Source organism: Homalodisca vitripennis, chromosome 1 (assembly GCF_021130785.1).
Source record: "Homalodisca vitripennis isolate AUS2020 chromosome 1, UT_GWSS_2.1, whole genome shotgun sequence".
Classification (NCBI taxonomy): Eukaryota; Metazoa; Arthropoda; class Insecta; order Hemiptera; family Cicadellidae; genus Homalodisca; species Homalodisca vitripennis.
The window spans coordinates 224,016,820-224,040,884 of record NC_060207.1 but is presented as its reverse complement, the minus strand read 5'-3'; the positions used below and the strand labels follow the sequence as shown (position 1 = coordinate 224,040,884).

The 24,065-nt window shown below is 31.8% G+C and overlaps 1 protein-coding gene across 1 annotated transcript in view; it reads right to left on the bottom strand.

The window, feature by feature from the left end:
- The window catches only part of LOC124355023, a 76,829-nt gene extending 56,202 nt beyond the window's left edge, over positions 1 to 20,627 (bottom strand). The window contains exons 1-2 of the mRNA XM_046805906.1: positions 20,189 to 20,627; positions 10,709 to 11,507 (exon numbers count right to left, since the gene is read on the bottom strand). Coding sequence (XP_046661862.1) covers positions 10,709 to 11,507; positions 20,189 to 20,620 — 1,231 coding nt within the window. The 5' untranslated portion in view covers positions 20,621 to 20,627. The remainder of the gene's footprint in view (positions 1 to 10,708; positions 11,508 to 20,188) is intronic.
- Between the last annotated feature and the right edge of the window lie 3,438 nt (positions 20,628 to 24,065).

Sequence of the window (24,065 nt, the reverse complement as noted above, 5' to 3'; positions counted from 1 at the left end):
GAATATATTATACAATTTCCGACAGTTTCTTATAGAATAAAGAGGGTAAAATTCATCCCTATTAAAAAAAATACTGATCAAATAACGTGTGCCATATTATTAGAAATATTGTTTTGGGGTTTTTCTAATAAAGCACGCAAAGGACAAATACTACTATCGATGACATTTTTTGTCATACAATTATAGTAAATAATGCAACGAAATCTTTCAATTCGTAATTTCAATTACGAAATAACTATTGAAATTGTTTTTCTATAAATAAAGAAGACATTTTCATACCTAGATAGAATAGTGCCACTGACGTAAGCGTTTCAAATATAAAAATCTATGCATAGTCATTTGATGTTAATAAATGTATTGAAATTAAACTGAGTGTATTTGTCTAGGGTCTGAATTTAGGTGCTAATGTTAAATTTAAAGAAGTTTTTTAATGGATTATTATATAAATACCCAGATACTTATACTTTACCCCAGCGTGGGAAAATGAAAGTTTTGATGTTATTTAATTTTAGTTTTGGAGATGTAGAAAAGGAAAACGTCAAAAGAACGTGTTCCATTCACTACATGTGAGCCACATAAAGAAATAACTCACATGTGAGGGCACATGAAGAAAGACCGGTCTGAGGAAAGGCGTGAGCAATGTATCAATACGAATCCATTAAAACATTTTCTCTTTTTCGTCAAAAGAATAAATTATTGTTAGTAAAGAAATAAAAATATACCTTGTGGCTAAATCGGAAGAGAGGAAGATTTAAATCTGGCTATAATCTTGAAACGAAAAACTTCGAAATGTATTATTAGTTTACATGTTTGATTGATTGGTATAACACTGATGGGACAATAAACCTCAATTTTATCATGTAAATATAATCGTAAGCCTTTCAAACATTTAGAAATTTCAAAATCTTGAAAGCTTGACAAAACCTTTTACTACTATATAAATTTTTAGATAAAATCGAGACATGATTTAGTTACAGCTAATCCGAAATTATGTTTATTTTTAGCAGTTGAATACTATATTTCCAAATTTTAAACAGATATAATCTTGTGTCCTGGAAAGATTTTGAAAAAGAAGTAACCACAAATGTTACATGGCGTTACATAAATATTTTATGAAGAGTTTAAATGTTTATTTATTTTGTGAAACACTTGATGTAAAAGTTATAGCCAATTGTGAATGACCGCCATCCTGATACTTGGGAAAGAAATTAATTGTTATATATTACTACTCGTCTTCGGTTCGCCCATTAATTTAGGTTTAAACAAATTCAAAGATAAGAAAATAAATTACATAACTTGAATTTGGATGTGCAGTTTGCCAGGGATACATTTGTGTAGACCGTGATGTTTATTTACTTTCTGGATATAAGGAAATTTTGATTTTTACGGAATTTTGAGGCTTGAACTTTGGAGGTACGACAAAGTGTCACTGGACCTATTTTCCAGGAAATTTAAAAGTCTTCTGCCATTGGATTTGACTTATGACTTCTGGTGTGCTCAATACAGAGCTTAAGGAGAAAGGACTGTACTGGACAGCCATTGTAAATTGTTTAGGGTAGTTAAAAATGAAGTTTATATGTTTTCTGGCAATAACAAGTTACAAAGAGGTTTGTACTAAATTGAAATATCCTACCTTACCAAACGTCTGCTAGGTTCTGGGGGTTGTGATCGGATAAATCCAAAAATCTCACAGATTTCCAGTTTTTAAATATATTTTCATCTAGGTTTGAAGATTTTAGCGTATTTTATTGTTATATTGGCTGAGCGTTTGCGAAGTATATGACTTGAAGGGATCGAAAAATTTCTTTCCTCTCTAACATGCCTCACAATAACACGAGAACAAAGTGAAAATTTTTAGGTCAAATTATTCTTAGGTTGAAATTGAATAATGGTATAATCTGTCAACTTGCCCATATTTCCTAATAAGTCTTATTTTGTAACTAAATAATTAAATTCGCTTGGACTGTGGCATACTAATATGACGATCCTGTGTGAAAATTTATTTTAAAATCATTTTATAATATATCTTATTTTAAGTGACTAAACAAAAGTTTTACTATTAATTTATGCCCACAAGCAACAACTATTATTTGTATGTATATACTAATCAACCGGTCCGGAGAATTTTTGAGTGCGTCTTTGTGTATGTATGTACGTCCGGCAATTATTTCGAGAAACCGTGCAGAGAATCAGCTTACAAGTTTTTTTCTCGAATCGGAAATTTCTTTTTAATTTTTTGAAGAAAGTAGACTTTAAAAACTGATGTATGCATACGTTTTAAATATTTAACCATATTATTGTATGAGTATCATTCATTCATAACGGTTTTATACCTAATAATACTACAGAAGTACGAGAAACATTGTTTAGGACCGATCTTGTTGCCAAATAAGCTGGAAATAGAAGGTTTATATCCAAAGTAGCAACGAGTGCAGATTTTCCTCTTTCTTCCCTAGGGCTTAAAGACTTCTCTCTGCCCTTTTTCCCTGAGGCCCTTTCTTTCTAATACTCTACCACAGCTAAATTAACCTCACTTTTTTCAGAACTTATATTTATTTTTTTAGATGTTTATTCATACAATTTACATCTGCATTTCCAAATATTACACGATGAGAATTATCATTCATTTATTTATTTTTATTTATTTTACATTTCAACGGACATCTCCATTTTTACAGTTTTGAACAATAATTAAACAATGAAAGTAAACAACCACAGTGACAAATAGAGCAATAACGATTAATAAACTATTTAAGTGACGAAACGGATATAAACTATGAATGACAATAACGTAATTAACTATTAGTGTACCGTGATTTGAACTATGGAAAACAACGAACAATAACAGCGATACATTAGCACGAAACAATGAGAATAAAACAATGAATAAACAAGAATAGACAAGAATTAACAAGACACAATATATAAATAACAGCAATGAGAGACGTACAGGTAAAGTATAAGAACGAGTGTCTTCCCTCATTGTGCAACTCCTAGGCAGATAACTCATGCAGGCCGGCGATCCTCCTCTTGAGCACTGGTATACTGTCCACAAAAAAGTCAACGATGTCGGCAACGTTATTACCAGAACTCTGAAGTCGGTATATCGTATTGTTTGCTGCGTGGTTGGTGCGATGTTGCTGCCTAGCGAACAGGTCTCTGGAGCGAGTGGCTGAAGGGGTCCTGAAGAGGATCTGGCTCAGCATATCGGGACAGTCGATCTTGCCGTTTGACAGCAGTACAACGTCAGCGGAGAATCTGCGATCCGCAAGAGTCAGAAGTCCCAGATCTAGAGACATTTCCCGATGGGAACCTGACGATAGAGAACACCCACTCCTGACACCCACCATTCGAATAAATCTTCTTTGAATAGTCTCTAGTTCATCTATGGGAAACTTCTGGGGGGGTTCCATGCTGGAGAGCCATATTCAAGGATTTGGCGTACCAAAGCACAATACAAAGTTTTTAAAGCCGTGTCACTTAAGCCTTTTGAGAAGCGGGAGACAAATCCAAGCATTTTGTTTGCTCTGCTGCAAATGTTTCGCACATGCAACTCAGGATTCAGTGAAGGTACTAATGTAATACCAAGATCTTTTACCTGCAGTACACGAGTTAAGGGCTCACTGCGTATATTGTACTCATAGACAACGGGGGAGAGATTCCGATGGAAGGTCATCACTTGGCATTTCTTAGTGTTGAGTTTCATTTTGTTCTCTTCGCACCAGCGGTCGATCGCACAAAGATATTCCTGGATTCGTAGGCAGTCCTCTTCAGTGGATACGATGGAAAACAGTTTTACATCATCAGCACTTTATTAGTAAAAAAATAATGAAAAATCTGTAAACATGTGATAGTTTCAATTAGAGCATACGAAGCTCTCGGAAGTGGGTTAGGTAAATTTAACGTGGAAATACCCACCAAGGCGTTAAGAACCTATCAGGTAAATGTGATAACTTTGATACGATATAAATAACCCCATTGGCGCTGTTTATAAAGCATCAGAGATCAAAGTGTTAAGTGATGTTGATGATGACACCTTTAATCTAAACTGTCAGAGGTTAAATCTGCCATAGCCTTGCTGCTTTAACCCTATTGACAGTTCAGACATATGTTCATTGCATTGGTTAGATTATTAATGACATCAGAATGCACTGTGGGATAGATATTAAAATTCCCAACAGCATATGCCTATAGTACCTGATTTTAAATTTGAACTACAAAGCCACTGTATTAATACAGTAAAAACCAGATTTATAGAAAGACTTCTGACTGTTGCTTTACGATTCGCTTATCAATCATAGTTACCCATTTTCACATATTCTACAAGATAATCGCACTCGGAAATGTTTGTAACTCTATCCTCCTATTAAACATCAGCATTGCATTTTTAAAAAGTCTAAAACTTTTGTAACATGTTTTATAATAGTATTTAACTTAATAAAAGTCTATAATTTAAAAGATTTATCGAAATGTTATTTAAAAAAATTATAAATGATACTTTCGACCTAAATTACTTAATTTAGTTTATGTACTTCTGTTCTTCAGGACGTTACTAAAATAATAATATACATTAAACGGCTAAGGACACATCATCCTTGTAATTTTACACGATCTTGTTCATATTCAATATTACATATTATATACTAACAAATATAAATAATTTACCCTTTCAATTTAGATTCACATTTTGAAATAACTAGCTGAACATCCAAGGAATTCAAACAATACAATATTATTATGATAAAAATAATATTTTAGTAGCTTATTTTCTCTGATCAGTGCTAATGATCTACTAGTTACCGAGAAGATATATATCTATTGTTCAAAATAAATTTACATACTAATAATTTTATTTTTGGCTTACAGAATTCATTCTTTCAGTGCGACCACAGCAAGTGTGTATAGTTTCCACTGTTTTGAAATCTTTGGTTTCCTTTTACTTTTCTTTTTTAGCTTTATAACAATTCACCATTCCTATTTAAATAATTCGATGGTACAGATTTATTTTTGTCTTTACACATCTTAGTTACATACACCTGTGTAAATGTTGTAAAGCTCTATCTTTAAATTCCCACAAGTTTGGGCTTTAAAAACAGTCAGTCCAACGCAAAAGAACGTTCTAAAAAAGTTCATATTCATATAAAGTGGTTTAATATTATGGCAAAGCAATATATAATACGAAACAAAGTAATTTTGTTTATTGCACTATTTCCCGATAATATTCCAAACCAATTGCAACACCTCCTGCCTAGAATAAAATAAAACTATAACGCATAAGGTTTAGTGTTTTTATTGCAAAAGAAATTTTTTTTATAGAAATATCCTTTGAATAATGCAAAAAAATTGCTGATTTTAAACTTTATAATAATAAATAGCACAGCTCTTGAGATAGTTGTGTTTACAAAAACTTCTCTTGTGTGGCAAAAGTATAAGAGAGTATGATATGATATAAGTTTTTTTAAAGAAACACATAAACTATAAAAAATCTTCCACAAATATGAATAACCGAATCATCAAGAAGTGTGTAATCTACTCGTACTCGAATGTTCGCGGTGTTGCCGGGAAAACTGAATTATAATGAATGGCTCTCCAAAGCCCGATGAAGTCCCCTTTTCAATACATGAATATTGTATGAGTCTTTGAGAGGAAATCGAGTTCCCTTATTTAAGCCATGTTGTATATTTATAAAACATCTGCTCTCTTTTGGCCCGGGTGCAGAAAAATAAAATTTATAGTCATGTATAAATGTTTAAGTTATCTAAATATTACAAGTAGTTGAAACTTTGTGTTTACAGTACGATGTATGAACAATTATTTCTGAAGGTATATTCAATATTTTCTTTTATTTTTTATACATTTATAATATAATATAAAATATATTTTATATATATGTATATATTCTGTTGCTTATTTACAAAACATTTCTATAACAAGAGATTAGTACGTTGACAGGTTGTAGAAATTTATTCGTATTTCTTGTCGTAGCGAAATCATAGCTGAAAAATATAATAATTAGTTCATTACCAAAACTAAAAATTTCATAATAATAAAATTAATAGTATCCAGAACTATGTAACATTACAATTTCTAATACTTAATTGTAACTAACAAAAGGGGTTACAGCGAAGAAACATATTGGGACATGACAGCTTAATAATAACACTTAAAAGCCTTATATTTGTACCACGTGGGTCTCGGCCTTGTGAGATTACTGTTTAATCTATCACTTTCCCATGATAAACTTTGAAAAAAATATGAGTATATACTTACGATAAGAGCAATAAAAAGCCTTAAGTTTCTTTAAGTAATGTTATTCCACCACTATCCCAATTATTCATCGTAAAACTCATCTTGTAACTGATAAGGCGTTGAGCATTACTGAGCTAACAGTAATTTAATCGCTTTTAATAAATATGTTTAAGAATAATAGAATTTTTCAAGCTACACAATAAAATTTTAACTACACAGATATTTCAGAATATAAATTAGTGCCTCAACAATGCATTATTTCTATGGAAACAGGTTCTTTAAAGAAATCGCAGAGGGTTCGAATCGCACATAAATTATAAAGTACACAGATTTCTCACAGTAACCTAATTGTTTTTTTAAAAAAATGGTAATCTCTGAAAAAGGAAACTACATTTCGTCAACGTATTTATTACATCCATAACATTCCTCTATGTCGTCTTGTAAATATTTCATAGAATATCGTAATCTGCATCCCTTGCGCTATTGCAGCTCTATATCCTAACACAGTGCTCTAGGATTAATTGTACGTTGCTATTAACAAGGATAAAAATCGGAAAACAATCACTAAACATCTAATATTTCCAACGATCCATGAAGTACTAATATTAAATGTAAGAAAACGTGATTTATATATGTATTTATTCTAAAAGAGATACAGGAATGCGTAACCCGGTACTGTGACATAAACTATGTTTATTTAAAAAATCCTAATTAAATGATTTAACAGGGACACCAATCGGAAAACCAGCAATGAAAAATTTCTCACACTCCGTGAGTTGAGTGAGGATTAAATTAATCTCGGTAAATTATTTCGTCTCGTTACTCTGTATCGTTTATCAGAAGTCCCGAGAGAAATTCCATCTCAAACCCTGACACAGATATGGGAATTTTCCCATCCATAATTTCTGTCATGATTTAAATTAAATAAATAATCGTGATTTAAAAATCACTTACATTTTTAGACGTTTACTTTTAAGTTGTATTTTTCCGGATTGTTTAAAATGTCTCAAATATCACAACCAAATTGTATGTAACATTTTTCTACAAGAACAGTACAGAAAATCATACAAAGGAAGATTACAATACAATTAGAATAATGTAGATTAATACCTATATAGAGAATAGAATATGCAAAGGTGTAGTGATAAAACGAATCTCAGAATTCAAATATTGAAAACAGTTACAATAGCTTTGTATGTACACCGTGAGAAATCACAAAGAGTTTTTATCCTCTTACAACAAAGCATCTGAGATTGTTAATGAGCAAATTGCAAAGATCTCTGTTTCAATGTAAATTTACTGCCGTACAAACCAACTGGAATAACAAATCAGATAATTAGGTACCTTAATGATAACAGTAAATTATTGTTCTCTATAATAATATTTCATATAACACTATTCCTAGAATTCTAATGTAATGCCAATTATTGGGTAATTATAAAAAATTACACCTGAATATTTCAGACCAATTGCATAACGTTTGATCTATTTTTATAGAACTTGATATTGGATTCTAGGTGAGAGGCATCATTCGAGATGTATGAAAATATTATATATGTCTGCCTTTATATCTAGATAGCTAATAACAATTCTATAGGGGTGTGCATTACTGCATGGGATTAGACTAGGTATTAACGAAAATATTTCATTGGACCTATAACCATGATGGGAAGGAGATAACTTAATAAAATAATATATAAACAAAAGTTTGAGTACAATCAAATAAATTTTAATATTTAAATACATTTTTGACATATTAACACATGTGACCTAACTATTAAAATACATACAATGTAATAATTTGGTGACTTAATTTTAATTTTCTTATTCACAATAAAATTTCTAAACAATAAAAATTTAGATGTATCTTGTGAAGAGATATCTGAAAATACCATTTCATATCTCAACTGAATACTGCATCATACTTCATTTCTTTTAACAAAAAACAATCATACGATCAAAAAATGTATGTAACTGTACATATCTCTATATAGACACATATTTTATCAAATTAAAAGAAGGATATCACAGTGTATATGGAACAAGTACCTATTGATAACCTCAGAGCAGGGTACAATAAAAGGATTACTTTGAAAAGTAAGCCTAGGTAACCAAAGATGTGGTTATCATATTTATTTGATTATTTTATGTATAATTGTTTTGTGTAAATTTATTAGCAAGTAGCATTTATATATTTATTACATTGGATACATTAAACGGAATCTCATCAAATTGCATGGAGATTTCCATATCCGTCACTCTGCCACAGCTACGAGTACGAGTTAACGATATCAACATCCGTCTGGACTCGTTCATGAAATCCAATTTCCTTTACGTACATGCTGCGGAAGTCAATGTAATGTACCAACAGACTGAGAGTGAGAAAATAAGTTTGTTCTATTGTAGGGTATTTCATATAATCTAATCACTTATTGTAATTTTAGAATTTGAGTAAATATTATCTAGAATACTTCAAATACAGGGAATAGTTTAGAGATCTCCGTAGTATACTCAAGACGTTGCATACAGGGTGTCCAGCAACCATTCGAACAAACTTAGCCATATTGTTCAAAAATGTATATATTAAGTTTCAGGTTATAATATTGTTCACTATTTTAATAAAGAACCTTAAAAAGTTTATTCGTAAAAATCCACTACATTGTTGTATGTAGGTACTTGCAATGCATTATTTTAACCTGTTTTTACGTTTGGTGCTGTAACTCAGTTATTTGTTATTCAATATTTTTGAAACAAACATTGTTGAATTTGTAATAAAATATGCTAAAAAAAGTTATTTTAGTGAATTTGTTGTCAAAGTAGCCGTTTATAAGCTAATACAATTTGAAAGTTTTGAACGGTCGCCATTTTGAAATACAGTGAGATATTTCTTTTATTTTTTTCACTGAAAAGGACCAACACCAAGTTAACATAACTGTTAAGTTTTGAATTCTGTATCTTAAGTTGTTTTTGAGTATTAATTTTTTCCCAAAAAACACATACAGATAGACAGACGCTAAACGAAGTGAAATAGGGCACCTGTTATATTGCATTATTTGTTAGTTTTGGCCTGATGAACAATGTGGCAAAGTTTGTTCGAATGGTTGCTGGACACACTGTATAGTGAGATAAATAAATTTGACTAGTGTTGTATCTATAAGTAACTATCACTGTCTTATACAAGGGATAATTATAGCCCAGTTTGTACTGTGTATTATCATCAGGACACTAGAGTAATTCAGTAAGACTGCAACTGTCACTGCAGTCTTATACCTCAAACACTTAGCGTGCTGCTGGAGATTAGTTAGTCAACTATATTAATAACTATACAAGACGGTTAGTCAGGTATAAATAAATAAGAAATTTTAAATAATGCATAATAATGTGGTACTCACTTTACCGCATGTATGTCTGTTAAGCGCTATGTATCTTTGAAGAAAGTACAGGTAGTAAACTTAAACTTTAAAATATTATTATTGCACAATATTCTAACCAAACCTAAGTACAAATCTAAAACCTCTTTAGCTATAACAAGTATACAATATACTAACTATTTTTGTACGTTTGACATAAATTCCAACGGTAGCTCTCGTAACGGAATCCGAGCAGGAACACTTTAAAGATACGCTTGTAAAAGGCCGGCAGCGTCAATCATGTAGTGTTGAGATGAATCGGTGGATTTTTAGCCTAATTATTTAATTTTGTAAATGAGTCGCCAAATGCCAAAACAAGCTAAATCCACTCTGCAAGTTTTTTAGATAAATGCCAAAAACTGATTGCTTTTCTCACATCCATTACATTTTTATGATTTTTGTTTAAAAAAAAGGTTAAAAAATTAGTTATATTGTTTTAAAATTGCTAAAAAATGGTACAAAAGTTATAATTACTGCAGCCGATTAAATATATGGCATAGCTTGTTTTGGAACAGTAACTATGATTTAGCTGCTTTTGGAAACTTACTCTCCGCCACTTGCTTTTTAACTTTGGTTCCAAAACCAGTTAAATTGCGTTTACCATTCCAAAATAAGTTAAAAACAGAACCTTATATTATTAAATCCTTTTTTCTCAAAACATTGTAGCCTATATTGTTAGGTAAAGTTAGGTTAGGATTAATGAACACAATCGTATTCATTTTCAATACAAAACCATGAATTTATTTATCTACAGAGTTTATAAAATAAATGTGTCGTTTATTAAAAATATTTTCACTCAATCATAGGCTCATCCTCTTCATTTATTTCAAAATCATCATCATCATCTTCTTCGCCTTGATTGGTGGTAGGTAGCTGGAATAAGTCCTTGAAAAACTTCAACTTTGGCTCCCGTTGCCAGTCATTTCCATAGTGGAGATTTAGCAAGCATTTCACATCATTGATTTTTACTTGTTTCACTGGGTGTCCTTCTTGTATCACTCTCAAAACTGCATTGTCAAAATTTTTCCCCCTTTTCATTACTGACTTACTCTCGCCGATTTCAAATACATAGTTTGCTTCTCCTTGTACCAGGATGGAGTTTGGATTACTTTTACTTCTTGAAAAGATAAATTTCTTGGCCTTTCGAAATTGAAAATGCCATTGTCCTGGTTTTTTTAGAACAGCATCGGTTAGAGTTTTCCAATCACTCACAGGGCAATCCGTCCCAAGTTTCACAACAGTACAGTGCTTTTCAATTATTTCAGTGTACTCATTGGGATTGTTGATTACACTCAGATCTTGAAATTTCCTTTCAAGTACTCCAAACACTCTATCAGGGGGAATGAAAGAATGGCCGACTACCGGAAAGAGTAGTACAACTTTAGTAACATGTTTAGGTGCATCTTTCAGGAGCCAATGAGCAATCATACCGACAACAGTTGTGTTCTTGTTTTGGCCACCACAGCCGTCAGAGAAAAGTTTGACTGTGGTGACATTTTCCATGTTAGCGCTTGTTAACCTGTGGTAAACAGCAGATGCAATTTGACTGGACCCTTTTGCATACTGGTTTTCAGTCCAGAGGTAAGAAAAGGTGTTTTCTGAATTCAAGAGGACTTTAGAATGTCCCTCACAAATCACAAAATTATATAGATATAGCTGGCGCTTATAGTATGCGGCTTGGTCCGGTATTTTAGGAAGGACAAGATTTTTCTGACAATCATAGCTCAGAATAAGCTCTTTATCATTATTTTCTTGCAAAAGTTTGTAGAATTTGTCTGCACGGACTTTGTGGGCTTTTAGGTTTAGCTTTAGTGTTTCACGCTTGCCTGCATCTTTTTCTGTGGCTAGTTCACAGGTGCGGCTTCATAGCACCTAATCTTTTAGCACCTAATCTCATACCACCTACAGAAAAAAAGTCGTCATTTAGGTGCTGTGATATTAGGCGCTGTAAGGTTAGGTACTGTGCAACGATCCACGGTTCGTTTAGGTGCCGTGAGACTGTTTCAAGTTTCAGTGTCACAGCACCTCTCGCTTTGTTCCAAAGGGGCCTTGGTGGGGACAGAGGGGATGGAGGAGAATCCAACCTTGCCCCTCACCCCGCTCCCGACGACCCGCCATTACTGTCCTCTACAGCAGGGCGAGCAGTCGACAGCACAAGGCGAGGCGACACGAGATAGACATTTGTCTCCTCGCACAAGAGAAGGGTCCGTGCGCATGGCGTGCGGCGGTTGTTGATTACAACTGATAATGGCACCAAAAATTATTTACCTTGAATTTGAATGAATGTTTAGGCCGAACCGCAAATCTTGCACATAATCCAATAATGTAAATTATTTGTTCATCTAATTTCATTGTGTTTTACATTTTTATATAAGTTTTTATCGTCATTGGAATTAAATGTGTTCAAATCGTATATTCCGTGCACTGAAAACCGGTAATAATTTGCATTCAAATCTATATAAAAATAGGCAAAGCCTTAAATTATTCATCACTTATTCTGCAATTTCCCTACGTCAGACAAAGTAAATATTTTATACACGTAAATATCATGACTTACATAATAAGCAAATTTATTTGGATTAAAATGTAACATCCATAGGGAATTTCAACCATTAGAAGAACTATAGTTTAGCTTTTCAACCTCCCAATGTTCTATAACAGTGAAATTTGACTCACGAGTTTTATACTTTCAGCCGAAAAATCTAGCTATTTCATGCCAAACTGCTAGATAAGTGTTATAATGAATACAAGTACTATACATATATGATGTTTTTGTGAACCAAATACGAGATTACTTAAAATAACCCGAACGATGTTAGAAGCATTGAAAGACTCTACAGAGTGTAACATAAGTGGTAGCGCACAGACGATTCTTCTTTATCTTAAAATCAATAGAGTTCTTATTTAGACCAATAAGAGCATATGTACCAAGTTTGAAGTCACTAGAGCCTTTATAATAAGAGTTATCGCACAGACGGACGCACAACAAACCATTTCAATAAAGCCTTTCGATTCTTCATAAAGCGTTAATAAATAGGCGGTTCTTTACATTGCATTAAAAATATATTTATTTTATAATTACTATATAAACTTATAAGTCAAACTGCAATTTCTATAATTCATTCCATAAAATAACGAAACTAACCTGAGCTTTTTATAGTAAAATAATCAAACTGTACAAAAACGGATTATATTAGTTTTTAATATTTAACTCAATGGTGTTCTCCGTGTTATCAAGATGAGTGATTGTGCCGTTTGCGACGATCTTCTGCCTGATGTGAGTGCCTGTTTGTTCTCAATGTAAAACAAATCTACACTTCGTTTGTGCTGATATTTTAGAAAGCACATGGAATCGCATGGGACAAGTACGTCGTGAATCATGGAAGTGTAAGAACTGCTGCTCAGGTAAGAGTAAATAGCAAAAATAAACAATTACTAAGGACATTTTGGCCAAATTGCAAGAAGAAGTTTTGTCAAAATGGAGGATACCGTTAAGGCTCAATTTGAAAAATATGATATTACTTTTAAGAAACAAATGGGTGAATTTAAGGAGCCCATACAATTTTTTTTCTATTTATTATTGCTTATAAATTTGTAATGCTTATAATTAAATTTTTTTGTACATATTGTTAATGCTGCTTTATTCTAAGTAATATTAAAATGATCTCGTGGTATACCATTTATTAGATTTACACTGCTTTTGGCTAGTTTATGAATTTAGTTTAAGTGAAGACAATGTTATGGAAATATGAATTGGACAATGAACACTAAGATAATTGTAATTATGATTCAACTGAACACCCGCACGCGCGGCTTGAGGTGCACTGGGAGGTAAATTTTATTTATATTATGTATTTTTAGATAATAAAGAAGATTGAACTTTAACTTGAACTTGAAAAATTGATTTAAGAATATTATTTTAATATTCTATTAAAAAGTGCATATTGTTGTCTATCAATGGCATGAGTATACATTTTAAAAAGGTGAAGATGTCTAAATTCTTTCAATCTGGCTTATGGGCTTATATGAAATAATATCCATAGTACGATTACAAATAAGACCTACATATTACACATAAAAATGAATCACAACATATTCTTATTTCGACAAATTTTTAGTAATCCGTTGAAATGTTAAGAAATTTTATAAGAAGAGGTGGATCAAAATAGTTGCCTGGAATATTTTACAATTTTAAAACTATTCTAATATTGTTTCATAATCGAATTTTAACTGAGTATTTAAAAGTTGTTGACACTCAGTTCATGTTCGTAAAACAGGCAGAAAAATTTTAATACAAATTAAATTTCAGAACGGTGCTTGATCAGTAGATACGTAGACAGCAAATTTTTTATATATATATATACTTAAATATATATATACTTATATATATATATATATACTAGCAGTTATATATATTCAGTATGTATATATATATATATATATATATATACTAGCAGTTACCCGCGGCTTCGCACGCAATTTTCTGTTGAAAAACTGGACAATATACCTATGTATTTTTTTTCTATAACATAATAAACAGTCTAGAGATAATCGATAGTCACTCAAAGCTATTCCAATCTCCTGATCCAATTTAGATTTAAGATTAAGGAACAGAGATTTGGGATCCTGAAGTCGTAAAGTGAAACAGTTTTTATAAGATTAGTATTTCCCTCCCACATTCCATGTTAATTTATTGACGTTCTTCGATGGCTACAGTAACAATAAGAGTTAGCCTTTTTATCCCAATGACGAAAGTATATCGTACAACTCAAAAATTGCTGCGGTCAATATGGGTCTGTTCTGGTCGTTTAAATTCACCCCCGGTCTAATCTATTTATAGTTCCACAATTGATTTATGCTGTTGCGCTAACCAAAACAATGGTCTCATATGTTGGTTTCGGAATCTAACTTAGGTTAAATTTTGATGATTAAGTGATTTTGATATTTTTACCGATCGCTAAATATGTATTAGGGGTATATGCTTCAAGTATTAGGGCAATATTATCTCCATTTGCTTTTCAATAACTACAGTAAAAAGGCCATACACAATGTTAAAGGAACTAACCAGATTAGATTACGTTATGTGCAAACATTCACAGCTTTATACAATATGGTAGTTGTTATAACAGCGTATAAATAGCATTTCTATTGTATTAGATGGATTATTGATCATTGTCGCAATCTAAATTTAAAATTAAATAACTTCGTATTTGCAATCTACATTACACTACTGATTAAGCGCTTTACAATAATTCCATATTTACTCAAATCTAAATGTAAACACATGTTTCTGCCTCTTTGATAAACTTCAGCTGAAAGTGTTAACAGCTACTCTAAGTGTTAATTCAGACCAAAAGCTATACCGGTTCCAAATTTCAGCACAATCCGTATAGCAGTTTCAGCGTGATTCGAGGACAAACATCTTAACATCTAAACATACAAACATCCAAACATCCAAATATCCAAACATTCAAACTTTCGCATTTATAATATTAGTAGGATATATATCTTATTACAGATTGCTCCAGTAACGCACTTATAAGAGCGTGTCTTGTTTTGGCTGTTCAAAGAAAATAACAACTTGTTATGAGTCTTTATAAAAATTATTAATCAGCCTGCTATCTCTGAATTTTGGTGTATTGGCGCGAATATCTCTCTTAGTAATGATTGCATAACAAATTTAAATTAATGTTTAAATTACATTGTCAAAGCTGAACATTCATAGATTAAAAATGAATGTATGAGACCATGTTAAACAAGTCGTGAATCTTAAAAAGAGGATGAGGACTATTAGGACATTACTTGAAAAAACTGAAAACAAGTATACAGTAAGGCTTCAGAAGACCCATACAACATGACATACAGTGCAAGACGACAACATCAAAACGTATATTAACACTTTTGTTGCTGGTATATACTGAGTGAGATCGACTACTCTCAGTCCTCCCACTGCGTCGTAAGAAGTTTGCCGCAGTCTACTTGTAGACTGATTGTTGTTAAAATTAATCTTCCTGATTTTTGAGGATCAAAGTTATTAATTGTTTAGGACGCAATCTCAATACCTCTTAAAATGTTCCATATGATACTATTAATAACATATCCATTTCATTGTAATCTATTTATACAGGATGTATTACATAGGAAAGAAATAAAATTTGTATAATATAGAACAAAAATAGGCTTTCAATCTCGGATTTTTATTGTATATAAAAAATTAGAATTATCAGAAATAAACTCTAATTATTGCCTGGCTCACTTGCCTACATAACGGGCATTGGAGATTAACCTGGCAACCATGCAGTGTGTCTCAGCACTCAGTGCACTGGCACAAGGCACAAGGAAAGACCACATGTGTAGACCTTTGAATCAGGCACACTGCACAGTTACGAGGCACGCAGCAGGAGTGCCTCGTGAAAAATACAACAAATATTGCAATTTGTCTTCTGAGTAATTATAACATGCCTATTTTGTTTTTTGTTTAATCTGCAATGCTCAATAACAATATTATATTTATTTCTGCTAATATAATTATGCAAGTTGCTAGTCAAAATTAATGATGACATGTTTTTTGTAATATACAATACTGAGTCAGAAATATATAAATTTATAAAAGTTTCCACCAAAGCTTAATAAAAAGTGGTTCACAGTGTTCTAGTGGTTGTGATTTTGTTATTATTCTGATAGCTTTGTTTTTCAGGATAATGATTTCATTAATTTTAGCTCTATTATCCAATAATATTAGGCCATACCTTGTTATTGATTAAAAATAGGCATAGTATGCAGATTTAAAATATTTTTCAGTAACACAATTTATAATACGTCTAAGCAAAAAAATTACTCTACCAAAACATTCCTAGAAATTTAACACAAGAAAAGAAATAATTTGGTGTGTCAATTGTAGGGGTTTGTCGTAAAGTAAACAAAATGTTTTGAGTTTTGACTTCATTTAGTAAAGATCCATTTGATCTAAACCACACTGAGGCTTTCTCAACTGATTCAATGACAAGAACTTGTAGTTTGTCAAAGTTTGTATGGATATTCTAAAGAGTTGTGTCGTTAGCATATAAAAGAGATTTTAACCTAACAACGGTAGGAAATTAATTTATATATAATAAAAACATAATAGGGCCCAGGACTGACCCTTAGGTACAACAATCCCGATCACCAAATTGTTGGACCGATTTCCATTAATAGAAACAAACTTTTCGCCTGCGGTTAGATAAATAGTCTTTAAAGAACTCTTTAAAGCCGGATTCCCATTAATACCGTAATAGTTAAGTTTTAAGGCCCTGCTCAAGTCAAAATATGTTACCTGAGCAAAGGGTTTAATCTCAAAAGTGTTTAGGACCTCCTTAATTAGTGAATAAACTGCATCAATGGTGTATTTACCTCTTCTATTGTAATAAATTTAGATTGATATTATTTTCCAGATACGCAAAAGGTTCATCATGTAAAACAATTTCTATTATTACAGGACAGGTAAAATTTATACTGGGCAATAGCTCTCAGGGAAACTCCTAGACCCTTTCTTAAGAATCGGGCAGATATACATATAGTTAATGGGTTCAAAAACATAAGGTAAATTCTTTAAAATATATTGTTAGATTTGTTATAAATGTCTTTGCTTTCTGAGTTTTTAACTCTTTTGACAGCTTTAATGACCTCATCAATTGAGACTTCTACAAAGATAAATGTTTTTCTTTCAAAATATGGTAATTTCCTATTAAGTTCATTCTATTAACATGAGGCTTTTTGATACTACCCTTTATTTGGTGTTAACCGAATTGATAAAACAAATGGTTTAAGTTACCTAGAGTGATATTTATTGATAATGTCGATTGAGATGCTAATTGTTTGTATTTTCGTTTATCTGCACCGAAAACGCCTTATATTGGCGTTAAAAACCTCTCCCCAGGCCTTATATTGGTTACTGCTATTTTATATTTTTGCGACATTGTGAGTTCGCATCTTCTACGGACTTTTTATAAACATTTCTAGAGATTTAAATAGTTAACACGAAGCCTGTCACTAGTAGAAAGTTTTGTCGATTTCTCCAAAACCAAAAATTTCTTTCATTTGGTCCAGTTCCCCACTATACCAATAATTTTGATTTCGACCTTTAATCTCACTAACTGTGGAACGTTGTTTTTTCACTGTAGAGTAAAATGTTTATTTATGAACTGAAATGGAGAAATATGCATGAACGAGTTTTTGGGTAGAGAATACTAAGTACGACATTCCAATCATGTGAAAACAAATGGTTTGTCAGATCATCAATAGAGGATTCTGGAAAAATTAAAATAAAATGTGTCACTTGTACTTTTGGATTTAGCAAGGTTTTAGATGTTTCAGACAAAGTATTCTTTTGAATATTTAAAATAAGCCCATTACGATCCGAGAAAGAAAAATAAAGATGTTGCATGAAATAACCTGATCTAGGCAGACTAAAAAACATTATCAAGACAATGGGCTCCCCGAGTTTACAAAGGAAGTTTACAAGGAAGTAAGGAAGGGAAGTTTACAAAGCAAAACGTAGTTTTTTATAGCGGGTACTACTTCCATGAAAATGAGTAATCTAGGTTTATCTTCTTTAACATACGTTGTATAATCAATTTATATGACCAGAACTCGTGTGTGTGTGTGTGTGTGTGTGTGTGTGTTTGTGTGTGTGTGTGTGTGTGTGTGTGTGAAATTTAAACTTTTTTCGGATAGCGGGAAGATGAAAAATAATAATATACTTTTTCTAGGGTTTGCAATTTTATATTTCAGTCGCTATGGTAGTTAATCTTCATAAAGACGCTATTGATTTTCTGTGAAAGTTATGAGGCATGTGTGTGCCACATTTTATGTACATAGGACATAGGGAAGGTCTTCTAAGAATTCCAAGTCCATTTCTACCCCTATGGGTGGATTATATTAATGAAAGATGTAGTTATTGCTATGTATAATACACTGTATAATTCAAAATGAATAAGTAAAGCACCTAGGAGGGAATTACAGGATGGTTTACTAGAAAGGAGTCACTTTAGTTCAGATATGATAAAGCCGAACTTCTATTGACAGTCAAGCTCCACGCGAACTAATATGGGCTCAAATTAATTTACATATCGCAAAAATAATAAGTCGTTCACTATTACTTCTGTCACATAATTTGTAAAGAAGCTCTGGAAAAGACTACACCTGATTGTTGGATGAAAGTTGTAGAGAATAAAAAAATAGTTATTGATAACGCTTGGACCAATAAATGATTGCTGGGGAGGCTGTACTAATATTTTGACTGGGGGACAGAATTCGTCGGAAGGCTGTGTCAGTGAACATGAGGTAAACAGTGAAAATATAACACCGATAACAAAGACGATGGTGATGGGATTATGGAAGGTATTCGGCCGCTTCGCTTTGAGGAATATTAATTTCCCTCAAATTATCTGTTAGTGAATTTACAAATATAAGTTTAATTAAATGTTTGTTTGGGTAAATGGATAATTTAATTGCCTTTCCTTAAATTAATATATTTACCAGAATCATACAAGCCTAATTTAAACATTTTCCTGTTGTGGTTTGTGTGAAAATAAAACTGTCGATATTTTATCTTGTGATTTTGGCACACGGGGCAAGTTGGTATGTGTGTTTCATTAAGCCATAATGTAGTAAGGTTCCGGCACAGTTACTGTGTACCTCGCTTGTTCTGCACCCTCACTCATAAGTAAAGACTATTAGTAATAAGCATTGCGTGATTTATAAATAAATACAAGTCTAATGAGTTTCCCAAAAAACTTGTTACGCCTTTAATTATTAACTTAGAACTCTGAATTATCAGTATGTCGTTCTTTAAGAGACATACAACTAATTATATATTATATTTTTAACAGTAATTATTTTTGAATTAGGAGGAGTTAAATTGGAGAAAGCTTAAATTTAAAAGAAAACTGTGTTTTTCTTCATATTTTTGATTATCACAATCAATAAACATATCTAAAATATCTCACTTTCGCTATAATGTATAGATTAATACTACCTAAGCCGTCAAACTTTTTCAGATGTAATAAAGGGGTATATTTTAATGTGGTAGACGTTTTAAGTGAGATGTTTAGTGTGTGTGAGAGAGGTCGCCGGGATTCGGTAAAAATAACATTATATGTCATAATATAAATTCCTAAACGAAACGTCCACCGCCTTCAATTCTTCAGGCGAGCGCGTTAATGCATCCCGCACAGCAGGTGTCAATAACCAACTCAGAGCTCTCCCCTAACCACGCGACTCAACGGACGGTCGCCCACTAGCCACGGACAGTGGTGGCGGCCTACCCCTCCGACGATCCCCACCACTCCCTTTTAGGTGGTGTGATATTAGGTGCTATAAAACTCCAGCACGATCTTTAGGTGCCGTGCGACTCTCGGGCATTTCCTTAGGTGCTGTGAGATTAGGTACTTTAATATTAGGTGCTATGAGAATCGGTGCTATTAGACGGTTAAATTTTAGGTACTGTGAGATTAGGTGCTATTAGATTAGGTGCTGTGAACCCCCACGACTTCACACTCAAGCCTTGTGCAGGTTGAACACTTATCAGTGTACGGAGCGTCAAAACCAATGTTAAAGTTCTCAGAAAAAACCAGCCTGAAAAAGTCATACTCATACTTTAATTCTTCAGTTGGATGCTGCTCAATATACATTTTCCACATTTTTGTAATGTTAAGCTCACTTGGAAGGTATTGCCTATGCTTGTTTTTCGCTCTGCAATAGTGTTTTTGTACTGGAATAAATGTTTTAATAAAAGATTTGATGCTGTCTTTCTTTATATTATATTTATCAACTTGGCGTGCTCCTCCACGAGTCTCCAAAGGTACGACGCCTGTTTCCAGGTACTTTTTGCAAATCAATTGCACTCGGTTTTTACTCTCTTGCAAAATTGTAAGTAGTGCTGCCCGACATACTTTAACATTCTCAGTTTTGTTGTTCCTCATTTTAGGTAAGAAAAAAGTCAGTACTTACATTTCTTTTTGATTTGATACCTTCTGGAAGACGAGTCCTTTTTGCTGAGGAAACAATGACGTGCTGATTGAATAAATAAATTCTTCTTTGATTGAAGGTCAGCGTCTTTATAGTATTGCTGATGTATCTTTCTAACATTAACATCCTGCGCCAGCGGTAAACTTTACTTTTGGCTACCGAATGTTTACAACTTTTCCGAATGTGGAAAACCTTTCTGTGGAAATCTTCTGCGGGTGTCCTAAACAAAATAGGGATTAGTAGTTGTTCTCCTTATTACCTTTAAAAAAATACTAACCTGTAATAAAAACAAATTATAGATCGCAAACGTTGTCAAAAACTGTTGTAGTTAAGTAGGCTCTAAGCCTTCCCCTGAAGCCTGAATTTTAGGCTTTAGGTTGAGATTAAGCTAGTTTAGTTGCGGTTATAGGTTAGTTTAGTTGAGGTTAGGTTAGCTTAGTTGAGGTTAGGTTATTTTAGTTCAAATGAGTGTTAAGATTAGGCTAGTTTAGTTTTCTTTACCAAATGTTGTTAACTTACCTAGCAACTTTTGCAACAGTTTTTCTTCCATGCTCTTTCGTTTTTCTTCCTTTTCTTTGCCAAAGGGCCAGGCATCTCTTCTACCAACTCTACTTGTTCCACATTTTGTGGAGTTTCCACTGTTATGTCCATTATATTGACATTTTCTTGTTGAACAATTACAACTTCAGCATTTATAATATTAATACCAAACGCCTTCACTACCTTCTAAAATACCCCTGTATGTTCAGCCTCCATGTTTATGACACACAACAAATCAGGTGCTTTTAAAATAATGTTAAATAATTGAGTGCTATTGCTTCTTATAACACTATTTTAGCCTTTGAAAATTTAAAATTAGCAACAAAATAAACAATTAATTCAGAAGGAAAATGATCAGCAGTTCCCTTATAGGGAAAGTCTTTTGGGATTTAACTTATTTTGACCACAGAAACATGAAAACATTGTAAGTTATTTTAGTTTGATATAGCTGGTTTTGGAACATTGTCATCTGTGCAGATATGACTGTTTTTTGGAACCGAATGGCTATAGGATATAACTGATTTTGGAACAACCTTCACTTTTAAATATTAATTTTAAACAGTTTTTAACTGGTTTTGGAACATTTTGAAGTGACAAATCTGTAGCCTAGGTAATACAGAACTCAATGTCATCAATATCTCAACTTTTTTAAATTTTGGATTTAGCCTGTTTTGGCATTTGGCGACTCAAATATTTATACACTATTTATTGTTATCTGAAGAAGTATGCTAGTCATACGAAAATACATAAAGAGTTTTCCAATATTTGGTTTTTTATTTTTATTTCTACTAGAAGAAAAAAAATATATATATAACTTACATATGTATATATTTAAATTTATTTAAAGTATTCATTATTGTTAAGAGTTTTAGGAGCCAAGGGATGGTTGAAACTTACCGTTTTTTCTAAAAATGTCATGAAACCTTAGCCTTATTTATATTAAATAAGTATCTGATTGTTGAGTTTAAATGCTTAAAATAACTTATGTAATCCTAAAAAAGTGCAAAAGTATTCTAAGCTGAAACTCTTATTATTATTTATTATAACACTACCACCCTATAATATATTATTTCTTTTCGTAAAATGGTCTATTAAATAATTCTGTGCCACCTCAAAACATAAACGTAATTCTTTACAATTTTTAAACTGTAGTACTTGAGCTAGTGTTTAACAACTAGTACAGTATGAAAATAACAAAACAGATTTTAACAATACGTAATAATTTCAAGACATATTAATGAGAAATATGTTCACTCGTCCAGATGGGTATGAATGCTAGCCATTATAACTAATAACCATAATTATGGAGATGTAATTGTATAAAACCTAGTTTTTAAGGCTAGGTAAACATGCAACAAAACATCCGCATTTGAAGAAGCATTTCAATTGGATTGTAATTATAATTAAAGATTTACTTAATAATCAAATTTATAATTAAATTAACACTCCAATAATAATTAATGTTACTTGTGTAGGGACATAGAAAAATACATTAAATTATCATTTGAGAGTTTGCTTATTACAGTCAGTGATAGATTAATTGCAACTGTTACTCCACGAGTTGCCAACTCTATCTAAGAGTATTTAACAATACTTACAGCGTAACATCATTACTTCTCGGGATGTATTCACGTGATGTTTGTTGTAGCGAGTAACTTTAATAACATCCAGCTACTGTGGTAATCACTGCCATTACATCCTGAGTAACTATTTTTCTTTTATATATTGAGTTTGTTAGGTTATTTAATTATTTGTTAGCATATTGTAATGATCACTATCCTTATTTGTTATTGCATAGCGTTAGGGAATTACAAAAAATCTTATCTTCTTCCAGCTACCTTAAATTTTTAATTTTACCAATATGTTTAGACATATATTACATTTGAATTGTTACTCATGTGCATTATGGTTCTTTATAATTTAATATAGTTGGATCTTAGTATTAATTAGTAGGAATATTTATTCTATTGTGTTAGTCACGTTCTTATAAAAATTACATTTTCTATGCATAGACTAACACAACTATGCTAAGCTACTAGCAATAAAGCTTGTCTTTATAATAATTGTTATTCAATTAATGAAATATTATAACGTATTTCTTGAAATATTCATTACATATAGCACTATCAATTATTTATGTTCATATGACGGGTAAATAATAAATGAAATTAAATGATTACTATATTTATATTCACAAGTATACAAATTTTACGTAAAAAGACTTCAACGCTAACCTATATAAACATAAGCGAACATAATATTATAAAGTATCACTTGGTGGAGGTCAATATAAAAACTTAAAAATTAAATGTTTCACCCTGCAAATAATAATTTAAATTAAGTAGATATAGTTGTCATCCTCTAGTAATACTTGTGGTGTTTCTGAGTAATACATTCTCAAAATAACTGTTGAAAATAATGGCGATAATTCTTAACCCTTTGAGTGCCACGGCATATTTTCCCAAGTCATACGCATAAATTGCCGGAGCATTTCCTTCTGTTTTGCAAGCGTGTGTGGAAAAAACTATATTAAAAAAAACTATTCAACCGATTTGAATAATTTTTTTTTAGTTTATGTGTTATAAAACAAGGTATTTTTCCATATAATATTATAATTTTATTTTTATTTACACAAAAAGAATATAGGTTATAACAAGAAACTAAAAAATGAAAAAAATACATTTCAAGTTTGAACTAAAATTTTATTTATACAATATTTTTTAATTTTTTTTAGCTATACCATATGAAAGAGCATGAAAACCGAACAAAAATCATGCATAATGTGGTGTGTTACAGTAATATTTAACCAGATACTGCAATATATACAAAATACAACAAAAAGCAATTTTTTTTCAAGTT